Below are 16755 nucleotides of genomic sequence, written 5' to 3'. Positions count from 1 at the left end.
CCCGTATAACACAGTTTCCCACAACACGACATTTTATAGGAACCTAACTACTTTGTTATATGATGAGGGTTACCTGTATATAACTTTTCTTATGTAAAATACAGCTTTAATTTTCAACTGATTTTATAATTTTTATACTTATATTTTTATTTTGATTTTGTTTTTAAAAATAAAATGCACTTGAGCATTAATTATGTTTTTTTTATTTAAAAACCAAATAGCCACCAAAGAATATAAGTGTTTCGTAAATATATTGTGAGATGAAAAGTATTCTGTTACTAAAAAAGTTTGGGAAATGCTGCTTTAGAGTATATCCATACTTGCTGTTGTTTAAGTATAGTGGACAGTTGACTCAGGGCATCTCCTTGGAAAGTTCCTCTTCTGATGGCGATTGGTGTAGTTGTGATGTTCTCGACCTTGGTGGCTCTCCATTTTGTCATGGCTGCTTAGGAAGTGTGTCAGTGTTGGGTTGATTTTTGTAGATCTGTGTCCCTGTCAGCCAGCTAAGGGGCACGGAGTCAAAATCCTTGCAGTAGTTAGTATAGGCTGTGTACAGGTTGCGGTGCTTCTAGGCTTGCTCCATTACTGCCGCATCAACGATAGGGCTGCCACCCCTCTAACCTTAAAAATGAGAATATTTGGGCAGAAGAATCCGGACTTTTGAGGATGCCTTTCCCTGTTTATCCATTTCCGTATTTTAGATGCAAAATAACTATGCGGACTGGTCAAAGTGTGGTAATGTCAGTTCAAGGTGAGGATGGGTAAGGTATACTTTGCATTTTCCTGGACCGGGCCCTATTTATCGTTAACCCGTATTGTTATGTAATTGAAATAAATAAATAGACAAATGTGTATTTTTTTGTGACTTGTATAATCATTTGTATATATTTCCTTTTTTTTAGAGTATCTGTGTTCTGCCTTGCTTTGACAGATCAACATGAACATAAATCCAGGGAGTGGACACTAATGATGGCACCTAAAAACTCACTGAAGCTTAAATTAAAGCATCGTGATAAGGAAAGGTAAATGAAAATCGATAAACAGTTAAACTGTTATACTAAAGCTAGTTTTTAATTCAATAAATAGCATTAAGTAATTAAATATCATAGCAAGCAATTCAAAACAGTGGGTCCTGCTTGTAATAAAATGGTAATTCAGATCATGGTTGTATCAAAAGTTGTTCTAAATGGCGATTGTCCCACTTTGTTTCCATAAAAAAACAACATTACTCATGTAATTATAAAATTTGTATATAAAGGGTAAATGTATGCAGGAATTATGAATGTACATACTGTATTTTCATTACGGTGCATTGAAATTACAAAGAATATTTTGGAAGGCACTTAAAAAAGTATATGATACTTGCTGAGGCATTCTCATCTCCTTTGCAGCTAGAATGCAAGTTTTTAAGGACAAAAATTTTGTAAAATAAGATAAAAAATCAAATAACCGAATTGAATATATAAATAGAAATTACATGAAGAATGAATTGAGTCATCTGCCACAGCCACACCTTATCCGGAACTGCAACTCCTTAGCAAAGGAGTTGCAGTTCCGGAGTTGCCTGGGAACTGGCGAACTAAAGGACGAAGCCTTGAACTAAAGCATTAGATACTCCAAGTTAGCACTCTAATGGTAACAGCATTCAAAAAATGGTTGGGGATGGAGAATGTGAAAAATAAAAACCCGTATTAAGGATGAATACAGGAATTACAGTGAAACCAGATGGAATGTTTATGGGGAAATAAAAAAACACTGTAAAGGAATTAGGAATTCTTTGTAACAAGTTATGTTTAGAACTAAGTTTCTTAGAGCTGAAACTCTTAGATTGGTATTAGTAGTGGCAAATGAGGAAGCAAGCAAGCTTATACAATATCAACTACCCACCCCACTCATCCACCCCTTCTAATAATTTGTCTAATTCTTCCTTAAACTTATTCAGACTATCCATCCACAACACTAGATGGAAGTTTGTTCCAATATGCACTCATTCTCTGACTGAAAGAAAATTTTTGCACGTCTAACTTTCAACCCATCTTTCTTCATTACATTTGTGTCCCCTAATGTGTGTTGTCCCAGCAAGCGTAAGGATACCATCCATGTTACCTACTTTTTCACATATAAGGGGACTAGAGGTAACTTTTTAAATAGTCATCCCTCGATTTGCAGTTTTCTTTTGCGCAGTTTTTCTATTGTGCGGTCAGGTATTTACTACCAAGGTTTTAGATTGCGCAGTGAGTTTCACTACCTGCTAGATTTTTGTTTACGAAGCTTCAAAAATAGGAATGAAGACCAGATTTTGAAAACTTTTATGTATTTTACATGATTGAAGGAGAAATACAGTTCACCATAATAACGTAGAATCCCACAGAATTCCAGCTGTCGGTATTATTGCAAATGCAATAAGATTGAGTTTACTACCCGTTTATAATTAGATTTGATTTAGATTGATTTAGATTGTTTTATGGTAGTGACCTCCAGAAATGTGCTTTAGAAAAATATCATAAAGGCATTCAAAACTGATTCTTATAACCAAACATAGCAATAAACAGTAGTGTGCTTGTCAGGTTATTTTTCAAACAACTTCCTCATTTGGGAACCCTCTTCATCAGTTATCCTACGTTATCTGTTCAGGCAGAATATTTTTCTGGTTTACACAATGTAAAGTGTTTTAATCAGTAAGCATTGCTTTTGCTGATTTAATATTTCTTGTCTATATAAAGTGTGTGTTTAATTAGTGCCTAAAATGAAGAGAGCTACAACAAAAATGTTTTTTTAATTTAGAGAAAAAAAATTAAAAATCGTTGAGGATTTAGAAAATGGCAAAAAGGTTGTGACATTGGCCAAGAAATACAGCATAAATGAATCTACCATTCGACAAATTAGGAAAAATGCTGAGAAAATTAAAAGTTCAGTTATCTGTTCACATCATTGGCTACAAAAAGCACTACAGAAGTGAGAAATCCGTTAATAGAGAAAACTGAAAAATTATTTTCTTTCTGAATAGAAGAAGATCTTAATCAAAAGAGAATGCCTCTTAGTTCAGATATTATTCGCACCAAAGCTCTGCAAATTTTTAATCGCTTACAAGAAGAAGAAGCCGGTCCATCCAATGCAGACGTCTTTCAGGCCAGTAAAGGTTGGTTTGAAAATTTAAAAAAACGTCAGTCTTCACAATCTAAAATTAACGGGCGAAGCAGCCAGTGCAGTTATAGAAGCTGCTTCTTCGTATCCGAAAACTTTCAAGGATGTTATTGCGACTGAGGGCTATCTAGCAAGTCAAGTATTTAATGCTGATGAGGCCGGCTTATTTTGGAGCATATGCCAAGCTGAACATTCATTTCAGAAGAAGAGAAAACCGCCCCAGGTTTCAAAGCTGCAAAAGATAGGTTAACACTTTTGTTATGTGGCAAGGCAGAGGCCAGCCCCGAGTGCCAAGCATAGTGATTCGAGCGACCTTTCAGCAAATTTTCTAGCGTGCCAATTATTATAAAGAGTTTATTTTTTGTGTGAGTTTTTGCAATCTCCTTAAACTCCTACTGCATATATTAATAACATTTAGCACATTAAAACTTACTAATACAGAAAGAAAAGTCACCTTTCTTTATATTAATCACTTACTAACCCCTTTTTTTTTTTCTGCTTGGTCACTAGGTGGCACCACTCCTGCCTCCACGTGGTGGGGCTGGAAACCTGAGAGGAAAAGCTCTCACTCCCAGGGAAAAGAGGAGCAAATAGCATGGATTCTGACAACAAAGTCACAAAATCCTCTAACATGGCCCAATCAATTTAAGAACATGAAGAAATTAGTACAAACATGGCCAAAAGGCAAAAAACCGATATATATGAGATATCCGCTTCAAAGTATCTCATCATTCATTCTACGGACAAAACAGTCCACTGGAAAATTATCCCCTTTCCTGATACAAAAATGTCTGGAAAACATAGCTGGAACTCCAAAAGCAGTAAAAAGATTAAAATCAGGTGACCTACTAATTGAGACAGCCAATATACGACAGTCAGAGCAACTAATGAAAACATCCACTTTAGGCAGAATCCCAGTATCAATTACACCCCATAATACTTTAAACACCTCGAAAGGAGTCATCTCTGAATGGGATCTCCTCACTATAACAGAAGAAGAAATATTACAAAAAATGAAAACCCAAGGAGTCATTCATGTTAAAAGAATAACAGTCAAAAAAGAAGGAATAATCATCCAGACCTAAAATATCATTTTAACTTTTAACACTCCAAGTCCACCACAGCACGTGAAAGCAGGATACTTGCTTTGTCAAATCCTACCCTACATACCAAATCCTATTCGATGCTTTAAATGTCAAAAATACGGACATTCATAAACAACATGCAGAGGAACAGCAATATATGCCAAATGTGGTTCCCAAGAACACACCAATCAAGAATGCACAACCGAGCATCCTAAATGCCCAAACTCGAGAGTAGGCAGTGGAAGCCACACTGCCTACTCTCAAGAATGCAAAAGATGGAAACAGGAAAGGAAAATCCAAAAATACAAAGCAGAACACAAAGTTACATACCAGGAAGCCAGAAAGACGGTGCAACCAGCCAACACAAGGAAACCTACCTACGCACAGATAGCCGAAGTAGTACAAATAACCCAGAACCAACAAACAACAGAATCACAAACCGAAGTCACAATCGCACCAAATGAATCGTTGTCAGATTGGGCACACAAATGGCTCATGCCCCCAAAACAGCAGAAACAAGAACAGGCAGCAAAACACCCCCTATCTCAGTTCCATCAACAGTAATTTCACCGGCGCTTCCGTAGCCAGGTGGGCAGGAGCAGCAGTGCGTAGCACACGTTTCTTGATTAGACCGGGGTTCGAGCCCGTGACCACCAACTACGGAGGATGCGGAAAGGTCAAGGAATGACCACCGCATATTCCCGGAGCAATGTGGCATTAGTTGCTAATGCTCCTAAAAACCAAATAACAAACAAACAAGTAATTTCACCGCTGCAGGGAAAAACCAAAGACGATACCTCCATAATAATGCACCATGCTGCTGAACAAATGGACACAGCAGGAAAAACACAAGAAGAGCCTGTTCTAGAAATATTTGCCGAGGAAGATATGGACACTGGAAAGCCATATTTCCCTAAAAAAGACAAACCACGGACAGAAAAATTTAAAACAGTAACGAGAAAACAACCAGAAAACTCATCTAAAACAAAACAATGAGTAGTACCTTTATTCAATGGAATTGCTGAGGTTTCCGTAAGAATGTTGACGATGTGCGTGATTTAATTTCTCAATATCAACCGATATGTTTCTGCTTACAAGAAACGTATTTAAAACCTGACGATACAATCTTAATCAAGAATTACACTATACATAGACGAGACCGAATAAATAATTCTATAGCCCACAGAGGAGTAGCAATCCTTGTCAATTCTCACATACCAGTCCAAGCAGTCCACCTACAAACCACTCTTGAGGCAGTAGCAGTACGTATAGCAACAAGTAGTTTAATAAAAATAGTATCAATATATTTACCCCTGAACCAAGAAATAAATTACAAAGATTTAGAAGAACTAATAGATCAACTACCCCCTCCTTACTGTATAATGGAGGATCTAAATGGACATCACCCTTTATGGGGAAATACTGATTTTAATAAAAGAGGACATCAAATAGAAAAAGTAATAGACGCCAAAAATCTAATCCTCCTGAATAGTGGAAACACACTTTTTACCACCTTCCAACAGGAACCAGCTCAGCGATAGACCTTACTTTATGCTTCCCAGCATTATATCCTGTTTTAGAATGGACAGTTCATGAAGAACCATTACACAGTGACCACTATCCCATTATTGTCACTTTAACAAAAGACACCCTATGTCAATCCAGATGAAAACCCAAATGGAAATTTCACAAAGCAGACTGTGAAAAATTCAAAAATTTAGCAGTAATCGAACAACAGAGAGTCCGACAACTAACCATTGACCAAGCAGAACAATCAATACCAAAAACATCTACCAAACTTCCTCTATTCCCAAAGCCTTGGTGGAATGAGGAATGTACCCAAGCAAAATGAGATAGAAACAGAGCATGGAATATTTTTCACAAAAGTCCTACCACAGACAATCTAATACATTTTTAAAAAATGAGAGCAAGATCAAGATATGTCAGATGGGCATGCAAGAAAACCTCTTGGATACGTTTCACCTCAACCATAAATAGAACTACAAATACTAAAACAGTTTGGGATAAAGTAAGAAAAATGAACAATAGATACCAAAATTTAGTACATCCAATTATCAATTGGCAAGGACAAGACATCGCTGATCCAAAAGAAATAGCAAATGCTTTAGGTGAAATATTCGCCAAAATATCTGCCACCACATCCTATTCACTGAAATTCCAGAAATATAAAAATCATCAAGAAAAATACAACTTAAAATTCTCCACAAAATATGTAGAACAATATAACCATCCACTAACCATAATGGAACTCCATAAGGTACTGTCACAAACAAAACAAAGTGCGGAAGGTCCAGATGGCATCAATTATATAATGATAAAGAAACTCAGTGAAGAATCATTACAATCTATACTTCTTTTATACAACAGAATTTATATGGAACAAGAGTTTCCTAACATGTGGCAATTGCATCATGCAATTGTCCTCGCTTTCCCAAAACCTGGCAAAGATCCTACTAATCTAAACAGCTACCGTCCAATAGCACTCACCAGCTGCCTAGGAAAGTTAATGGAAAAGATTATAAATTCAAGACTTATGTGGTACCTAGAAAACCATAACCTTTTGTGCCCAGTGCAGTGTGGCTTCAGGAAACATAGATCAACTTTGGACCTCTTGATTAAAATAGAAAACAACATACGAAATGCTTTCATTAGAAAACAACATTTAGTCATGATATGCTTCAATATCGAAAAGGCATATGATACAGCCTGGCGCAATGGCATTCTCCGGGACATATATAACTTAAAGCTAAGAGGACATCTCCCTGTTTTCATGCAGAACTTTTTACAGCATCGAACTTTCCAAGTACGAATACAAACTACACACTCAAAGGTCTTTCTACAAGAAGAAGGAGTACCACAGGGATCAGTCCTCGGTGCCACCTTGTTTGCAATAAAAATAAACTCTATAACCAAACAGATACCATCCTCCATAAATACAGCTCTTTACCTAGATGATTTCAGTACCTCTTTCCAATCCCAAAACACGAGAACAATAGAACGTCAGTTACAAGGTGCAATAAACAAGGTCAGCAACTGGGCTCAGGAAAATAGTTTCACGATTGCCACACAAAAAACTATGGGTGTGCACTTCTGTAGGAAAAGAAACCTTCATTTACATCCAGAATTAAAACTTAATGGACAGTTAATCCCAATCAAGCCAACCATAAAATTTCTTGGACTTATTCTTGATAAAAAAACTAACTTTTTTGGAACATATAAAACAACTAAGAATAAACTGCCTCAAGAAACTAAACATTTTGAGAGTCTTGTCTGCAACGACCTGGGGTGCAGATAGAGTTACTCTGTTGCAATTATACAGAGAGCTCTCATAAGATCTCGACTAGACTATGGAGCCCCCATGTATAACTCAGCCAAACCGAGTGCCCTGAGGTGGCTTTAGGAGCCTATATGCAGAGGCTCATGAACCACCACTGCAACTCCGGAGACAAAACTTGCTGTTATACTACGCTGCAAAGATAAAATCAATACCTGGCCACCCAACATGGACAATCCTACACGAACCAAGTTTGGAAAACTTATATAGAGCACATCCAAATGCTAACAAACCAGCAGGCATATATTTAAGAGACCTAATCCAGCAATGTAATTTAGATCTCAATCAGATAGCAATTTCTCCAAAATTCCATATCCACCTTGGGATACCATTCAAACGATATGCTAACTCCACATGCATAAATTGAATAAGGAGTCCCTACCTACACAAAATTTCCAACAAAAAATTACAAGCAGCCTACAGCGACCAACATTGTAATTCTACCCTGATGCACACAGATGGTTCCAAAACAGAAACCAAAGTAGGAATAGCAGCCAAATTCCCGAATACCATCGTTTCCAAACTACTTCCAACTGAGTGCAGCATTTATACGGCAGAACTGGAGGCTATACAACTAGCCATGAACCATATATGGCAAACCAACATCGCCAACAGTATAATATTTACAGATTCGTTCAATGCTCTGCAAGACTTAAAGGATAACGCCATAAATACCCATCCGACCGTATGTAAAATACATAACACACTATCAAAACTAGCAAAACATAAGTTTCTGCTGGGTTCCCGGACATGTAGGAATAGATGGCAACGAACAGGCAGACCAAGCAGCAGAACAAGCAGAAAGCCCAATCAACAATACCATAAAAATACCATACCTGGACTATAAAATTACAATTCGAAATAGTGGCGAAAAACAGTGGCAACAAAAATGGCAGGAACAGGCTGGTAACAAATTATTACAGATAAAACCGTTGTTACAACAATGGAAAACCAGTACAAGAACCAACAGACAAGAAGAAGTTACACTTAGCAGATTAAGAATAGGACACACCAATGTTACCCACTCCTATCTGCTACGAGTTGAATCTCCGCCTCAGTGCTCTGACTGTCACACAGTGCAAACGGTCCAACATATTCTACTTGACTGCCCTAACTTTACATGAGAACGTCAGATTACTTTTAAATCCTTAAAAGGAACGGACACATTTTCATTACAAACAATATTGTCAGATAAATCTAATATATCCGAAGTCTTCCAGTTTCTGAAACGCATAAACTACTACAATTTGATATAAAAATCATAACAAAAGACATCATTGAGTAAGCCATAAATCATAAGTTTGGCACATTATAGCTATATAAGCTGATGCGCCAGTAAAATATCCAATCCAACCAACCAACCAATGCAGAGGCCGACTTTGAGTGTAAACCGCTGCTAATTTATACATCAGAAAATCCTTGTGCTTTTAAAGGAATATCAAAAAGCCCCTTACCAGTTCATTGGAAATTGAGCAAAAAAAGCCTGGATGACAGCTAAAATCTTTGAGGATTAGTTTTTAAATTGCTTTTGTGTGGAAACAAAAAGATATTGCCTGAAGAACATAGCATTCAAAATCTTACTCATTCTTCACAATGCACCCAGTCATCCTGCACATTTGTCTGATTTGCACCCAAATGCAAAAGTTGCCTTCTTCCAGCGAATACAAGTTCATTAATTCAGCCGATAGACCAAGGTATTATAGCTTCCTTTAAACTTTATTACATAAGAAGATCCTTTTTACAATTGGTAGAAGCTACTGATGAAATAGGCAGTCTTTCAATTTGAGATTATTGGCAGAATTATAACATTCTTGATGCTGTAAAAATACTGAATTTGCGTGGGGTGAAGTTAAGAACTCAGCAATGAATGCAGTGTGGAAAAAGCTGTGGCCACAAAGCTGCACTAAAAAAGCCATGGTTGAAATTCTGGAGGAAGTTGAGATTGTGAGAATTGGCAAAACGATTAGCGGAGAGGGATTTGAAGAACTGGAACAAGCAGATATCACGGGAATTCTTGAATCTCATAGAGAACAATTATCAGTGGACAATATTTTTTCACAATGTGAAGAAGATGCACACAAAAATTTGACCACTAAGAGACTAGCTGTGTTTTTAAGACTTGCAAATCAGCTTAGCCAAGAAGCTCTGCATATGGATCCTAATTTGGAGAGGAGTTTAAATTTTCGCAGAACTTTATCATTAGCTTTAGTTCCTTATGAAGAAATTTATAGAGAAAAACAGTGTGCTTCTAAGCAAACAATTTTAACAAATTTTTTTCAAAAAGTGCCGGATACTGTTGCAAGTAAAATAGCGATGAAGAAGCAATGAATTTAGATTAAAAATCTAAAGGTAAGTATTAGCAAGATTAATTTTATGGACATGTTTCTAATTTTTTTCTTTTTTTCTTACTGAACGAAGACAATTTTTTTCAATTTAATTTTTTTTTGCACTTTTTTTTTGTGTGTACACAGGTATGGAACCCTCGTTATGTCATATAAACTATGTTTTACATTGGGCGGATTTAGACTGTGCAATGTTTTCCTGGAATATAACCCCCGCACAACTCAGGGGATGACTGTACCTCAGTCAGGTCTTTCATGAGTTCCTAATTTTCAAGTGTTGCAATTTGCAGAATTGGTCTTCCACTGTAGGCGTACCCTCTGTGTCCTTGAATAATCTTGTTGCTCTTCTCCACTCATTCTGACAGATACACATCCTTAACCCTTTGAGCACTGAGTCATTTTCAAAACATGACTTTTCTAAAAATATAAGGAAAACTCTACAAAAATAGATTTCATGTATGGTGCTTATGTAAAAATATTCTTCAGAATTATTTTTATATATCTCTTGCCATAATCTCAGAGAAAGCTGGGGATTTCAAAAGCTAATTATTTTATCAATATTCTTTCAGAGACTGTATCTTATTAAACACCATAAGCAAAGCAATATAATTTGAAAAATAATACATTTATGAAATGGAAGTTTCTTTCCACTGTCTTAATGAGTATAAAATTTCAGTCATATTTTCAATTATGCCAATGGCATAAGTTTTTGCCTTTTCAGCTACTAATTTTACAGCTTCTTCTGTAAATTTATTTTGGAAAATGTCAATTTATTTTGGATTACTACAGTTATCAGGAAACACATTTCCCTAATGCCTGAATTGCTGCCATCAAAGTTATTTATTTTAGGATTGCATTCAATCCTATTCATCCTGTGCTATTTTATTTCATATTTTATCAGCTTCTGTTTCTCCATAAGCTGCCTAATTCCTTGTCAAAATCAGAACTTGGTTCAACATGCTGGAGTTCGTTGATTTCTGCCAGTTCTGTTTCATCAAATAAAACATTTTCAGAATCTTTGTCAGATTAACAATTTTCATATACTTCCAACATTGTCACACAATAAATTATTGTAGTTGGAACTACAATAACTACAATAATGGCAGATCAGACAAGTTTCAAAGCTGAAACTTGTCTGATCTGGCATTGTTAATTATTTACACATCACTCTGCAGTAGCTCTTCAGAATGATGTGATGTGATTTGTAAACAAAAACTTCCATTTCTGATATCCACTCTTTGAAATTGATGGTTTGTTTGAAATGCAACAAATGACAGTACCTACCTGTAAAGTTTTACTAGCTCAGCTATTCATTATCACAGGGCACAGCCTGTTGAATTTAAGGTTCACATATACTTAAGTTTATGCTATTAATGACATATGTTGTCCATTTAATAATCAAACACAGTATACCTAATGGGTTAAAATGAAGCTTCCAGACCTCTGTACAGTATTCAAGATGTGGCTTAGCCATTGCTTTATACAACAGGATAATTACCTCCTTGTTCTTGCTGCCAAAATTCCTGTGTATCATTCACAGAATCCCATGAGCTATCCAGACAGTGTCTGCATTGCTCAGAAAACTTACAATTACCTTAAGTCTCCACCACCTTGTGTGTGTGTTGCCACCCAATTTGTACATTATTCTGAGATTACTGCTGCCCATATACAGTATCTTGCCACTTCTTAATCTACTTGCCTAATTTTCTGTCTTATTGCAATAGTACACCTTAATTATTTTCATTAACTACCCTGCCAACTTTTTGCATTTGCAAAACTTAGACATTGAGCCCAATATGACTTAATCAGTATTGTTAATAAATATTGAAAACAGTAAGGATCCCCCTTGACGTGGGCACCTCTACATGGTGAGGGGACCTACCAGTGATGCTGCTGGTCTTCCAGATTTGCATTACTGGGATCCAACGCCCATGGCCTAGGTTCCAGTCTATCATCATAGGAATCCAGCATATTTGCCGTGCACTGCAATCAGTGAAAACTTGGAAAGAGGGATCCTGGTGGTTGAGGGGCCCAGCTTCAACACACCACTTGGGCCCCCTACTTCGACAAGATGGATGATCCTGGATGGTTCGGCCAGGTCAATCAGCTAGTGGGTTCACTTGCAAGGGTCAACCACAGCAATGCTGTGCCTCTACCCTCATGGTCTGAGAGACAGAATTCAGACACTATACCTGCAACGCTGGCAGCTGTGTGGGTATACAGCTGCCCACCAGGTTACACCAGCTGTGTCTGGTGTAACCTGGTGGCCCACTCCCAAGTGCATTTATTGCTTGCTAGATGGTAGTGGGTGTTCCGTTTGGTCTCTATAGTGGGTGAGTTGCTGAGGATGAGATATAATCTTCATCCAGTCCTGTCTGCTGTCCAGCAGAAATTTCATTGTCTGTCTGAATCTATATTTGATATCCACTTCTGTTGGATCCCAAGCCACATTGGGATCAGGGGAAATGATCTGGCTACAGCATCAGCCAGCTCAGCACAATCCCAGAGCAATCACAGCCTGCTAGCCCCCTACACAGACTACAGGCAAGTAATAGAAAACATATTACACTCCCATTGGCAACAATCATGGCACAGACAGGGCACAAACAAGTTTTATCAAATTAAGCCTGTAATTCAAACATGGCAGGCCGTCTAGTCTGCACAGGAGCTGTAGAGAGGAAATTGTTTTTTCTGCTGAGGGCGGATGACCCAGCTATGTGTGAGAACTGCGACGGCATTTTAACCATTAGGCATATTTTAACTGAATATCCATGTTTTAGACATTAACAACGAATATCTTTACTGCTTTTAGCCATCTGACTGAGCCCTATACACTCAGTCAGATAATTTCTGACAATGTCCAAGGCTGTTTTTTTTTAACTATTTAAGATTTATTAGCTTATTTAATTGTATTTAAGTATACTTTTTTATTGTATATAGTTTTTCTACTTATATATAGCACTTTTTATATATAGCACTTTATAACACTTTTTTGACATAGTGACCAACTTTCTTTGGTTACTGTAATATTTTATCAACATTTTTCTTTTTCGTAACTATAACTGGTTTCTATTCTTTTACCATTATTGGCACATTATAGCCCTGCTCCTGATGCACCAATAAACTACGAAATAAACAAACAAACAGTAAGAAGCCCAGCACCAAACCCTGAGGGACTCCATTAACAACATTAGTCTTAGAAGAGTAGTGCCCATTTATAACTGCCCTCTGTCTTCTTTCACTCAGTCATCCCTTTATCCATAGCAGGAACTTGCCCTCAATGCCACTCTGTTCCAATTTGTGCAGTAGTCATAAAAAAGTGTTGAAATCTAAGTTTATGATGTCAAAATTATTTTTTTTTCACCCAATTCCTTTATTACTGCAACATAGTAGTTAATCAAATTGGTCAGACAAGATCCTCCCATAAAAATTCATGCTGTGATTTCCATATAACTGTATTCTTGTTAAGATAATTGTGTGGTATTTTAACTGCTGACTCCATTATTTTTTCCTGGAACAGAAATGAAGCATACAGGTCTGCAATTATTCACTTTGCCCCCTCTCCTTTTTTTTTTTTTTGCTTAAAGTGAACAATTACTTTGCTGATTCTTTTAATATAATTGGATTCCATCAGCCCCCATGTGTCTTATTTACTTTTAGCATCAACAGTTTCTCTTCTATTTTCTTCTTAGTTATCCAAGAATCATTTATCTTCCAGTTATGTCTTAATATTCTTCTGGTATTTCCATCCCAAAAAATTTCTTCATGCATGAATGTCGATGCAAAATATTTATTCAGTTTTTCAGCAACCTGAACATGTTTGTTTCTGACAAACTGAATAAACATTTTGCATTAAAAGTCAAAACAGTTATGCCATTTTTATATAGTTGGCCAGTATTGTTCATCCCTTTCCTTCTACTGTTAATATAAGCAAAGAATTCTTTGCTACTTTTCTTTGCATCTCAGCCAAATATTTCTCGCAATCTTCCTTAGTTTGCCTCTTAGTGTCTCGATTGTACTAGTTTGTATTTAATGTAGTTTTCTGCTAATTTGTAATTATCCCATGCATATTTCTTCTCTGACAGTAATCTCATCAATTCATCTGACAACCGTTTATGTCTAAACCTTAAACACTACTTATTTGGTATAAAAAGCTTGGTAGCTTCTATGATTACTTCCCTGAATGCTTCCCATTTAGAATTTACATTTGGTAACATCATCAGTAGGTCCCACTGAAAGGAATTTAAAACTGTCTAAGAACATTGTAGTCACTTTTACAAAAACAAAGTCCCTTCCTTTTATGCTTGACACTACTTATATTATTGAGTAGACCTGATATCAGTATATTATGATCTCTGCCAACCAGTGGTTTCCTTTTTTTTTGAGATTCTTAATACATGAAGAGTCATGCTGATAATGAGATCAAGAGTATTTTTTCCTCCTGTTACTTCTCCTCTCTAGCATACTGGTTTAGAAAATGATTATATACATCCAGAAAAGTTCTTCTGTGTGAGTGACCAACCCATAAGTTCCAGTCAATATATGGAAGTTAAAGTCTGCCTTTATAAGACATTCTGATATGCTGGCCCATTTTGTATCTTTAGCTGTTTATTATTTTTATCACCATCATGTGGCCTATAACACACCTCCTACTTTCATTTTTGCTTCTCAGTACTTATGTTACACCAAACCAACTTAACATTATACTGGCCACTCACATCAGCTTAGTGCACTACCTTAACTTCTCTAATTCTGTATGCTTCTTAATTAATTGCATAATTCCCATTTTGTCCTTTCTTGCCATGGCAAGAAAGGACAGAATGGGGGGGGGGATATAGGAACTAGCCATGGAATATCCAGGTGATTTTCCATTGTCTGGTCACTAAGTGGCTAGTTTGTTTGTTTGTTATTTGGTTTTTAGGAGCATTAGCAACTAAGGCCATATTGCTCCGAGGATATGTGGTGGTCATTCCCTGACGTTTCTGCATCCTCCGTATTTGGTGTAAGTGGCCGGTCATACAACACAACGTGCATGACTGGCTAGGCCGAGAATCAATTTTTTTACTTCTGCTTGCAGCTTTCATTAAACTATTATTATTATTAGCTATATGGTGCAAGGAAGCCTCAGGCTTATGTTGCACCAGCCAAAAAAAATTTCTGAATTACCCAGAGAGAGAGAGGGGGGGGGGTAGAAATCACCAAGAAAGAGAAGAATGATGATATCCAGCTCAGAACCTGGATGTGCCAAGCCCATACTCACCAGATGTGAGCCCCTGGGTTAATAGAATATGTATCCCATAAACTAACAGTTTTCCAACCTACTTAATGTTTCCTCCACAATGTCAGCAAATATTCTTGCACCCCTTCTTTTTAAGTGTATCTCACCTCTCTAAAAACAGTCTCTCCTTTAACAACCACAGACCATGCTGAGAAAAATTCTACCCCATTATTCTTGCACAGTCTCTCCTAAGGGCCAAACTGATTGATAAGGCTCATCTTGTACTCTCTCCTATCATGTCTGGGCAAAATTCCAGACACTTTCAAATTTAATCCTAATTTGCAGTTTTTTCTCAACATTTCTCTGTATCTGTTAAGTAATTCCTTAGATTGCCTATTCTTAAGATCATTACTACTAAAATGTACAATGGTACCACCTTTTGTATCCTTAAAATGTGACTGTTCTACAACAACATTGATTTTTGACTGTTATATCCCACAGTATACAGTAAATGATACAAAATCCAGCACCAATTTACAATCGGGAATTCTTTAAAGACCAAATATTTTATAAAAAATCAATTTTAAAATACAAAAATATTAAGAGAGAAATTCGGCACTCGTATCAATGGTCACATTTGTATTTAAAAATCCACGCAAAAAAAGATAACGTTTCTCTTTTTATAAGATTGCAATTTACAGCTATTATGATTTACAGGACTGTCTTGTCTTTTATGGCGCCTCCATAGCCAGGTGGGCAGAAGCAGCAGTGCGTAGCATGCTTCTTGATTAGACCGGGGTTCGAGCCCGTGACCACCAAATACGGAGGATGCAGAAAGGTCAGATGCGGAATGACCACCGCACATCCCCGGAGCAATATGGCCTTAGTTGCTAATGCTCCTAAAAACCAAACAACAATAACTGGTCTTTTATACTGTTTTTATAGCCAGCAAGATTTAAACTGCATAAATAATGTAATAGCCTTAATTCCCACAAACAAACTTGCCTTTGCAACAAGTTGCCCTGGTACCACTACTAGTAGTAGTAGTAGAGGCATGTGATGCAAGAAAGCAAGCTTATGTAGCATCAGCCAAAAAAAAAAAAAAAACCATTTCACACATCCATTCCCTCTAAACATTTGTCCAGTTCCTCCTTGAATTTATTTAAGCTATCAACTTCCACAATGACACATGGAAGTCTGTTCCAGCAATCAACTACCTGCTGACTAAACACTAATTTCCACACATCTATTCTACAATTGTCTTTTCTCAATTAGAATTTATGTCCCCACCGGTTCGTAATCTGAGCAACAGGAAGAATCCCATCAGAATTGAGCTGCTCAACCCATTCAAGGCTTTCCACACCTCAATCAGATCACCTCACAGGTGCCTTGTCTCCAGACGATGCACTTTGCAGAACTTAAGCCTTTCTTGGTAAGAGGACCCCCTTTGTTCCCCCTCGCCAATCTTGTTGCCCTTCTCTGTACTTGCTCAAGCAACTCTACATCCTTCCTAAAATGAGGCCTCCAGGCCTGTAAGTAGAACTCAAGGCATGGCCTGACCATTTTATACAAAAGGATAATCACCTCATTTTCCCTACTAGTAAAATTCCT

At 37.0% G+C, this 16755-nt stretch overlaps 1 protein-coding gene across 1 annotated transcript in view; it reads left to right on the top strand.

The window, feature by feature from the left end:
• The window catches only part of LOC150084714 (uncharacterized), a 117187-nt gene that overhangs the window by 22780 nt on the left and 77652 nt on the right, over positions 1-16755 (top strand). The window contains exon 2 of the mRNA XM_090376329.1: positions 903-1022. Within this exon, the coding sequence (XP_090232455.1) occupies positions 967-1022 (56 nt within the window). The 5' untranslated portion in view covers positions 903-966. The remainder of the gene's footprint in view (positions 1-902; positions 1023-16755) is intronic.

Source organism: Mastigoproctus giganteus, chromosome 6 (assembly GCF_048544385.1).
Source record: "Mastigoproctus giganteus isolate SK-2022 chromosome 6, ASM4854438v1, whole genome shotgun sequence".
NCBI classification, from domain to species: Eukaryota; Metazoa; Arthropoda; class Arachnida; order Uropygi; family Thelyphonidae; genus Mastigoproctus; species Mastigoproctus giganteus.
Note: the sequence above shows the minus strand (reverse complement) of the source record. Positions and strands in the feature narration are given on the sequence as shown.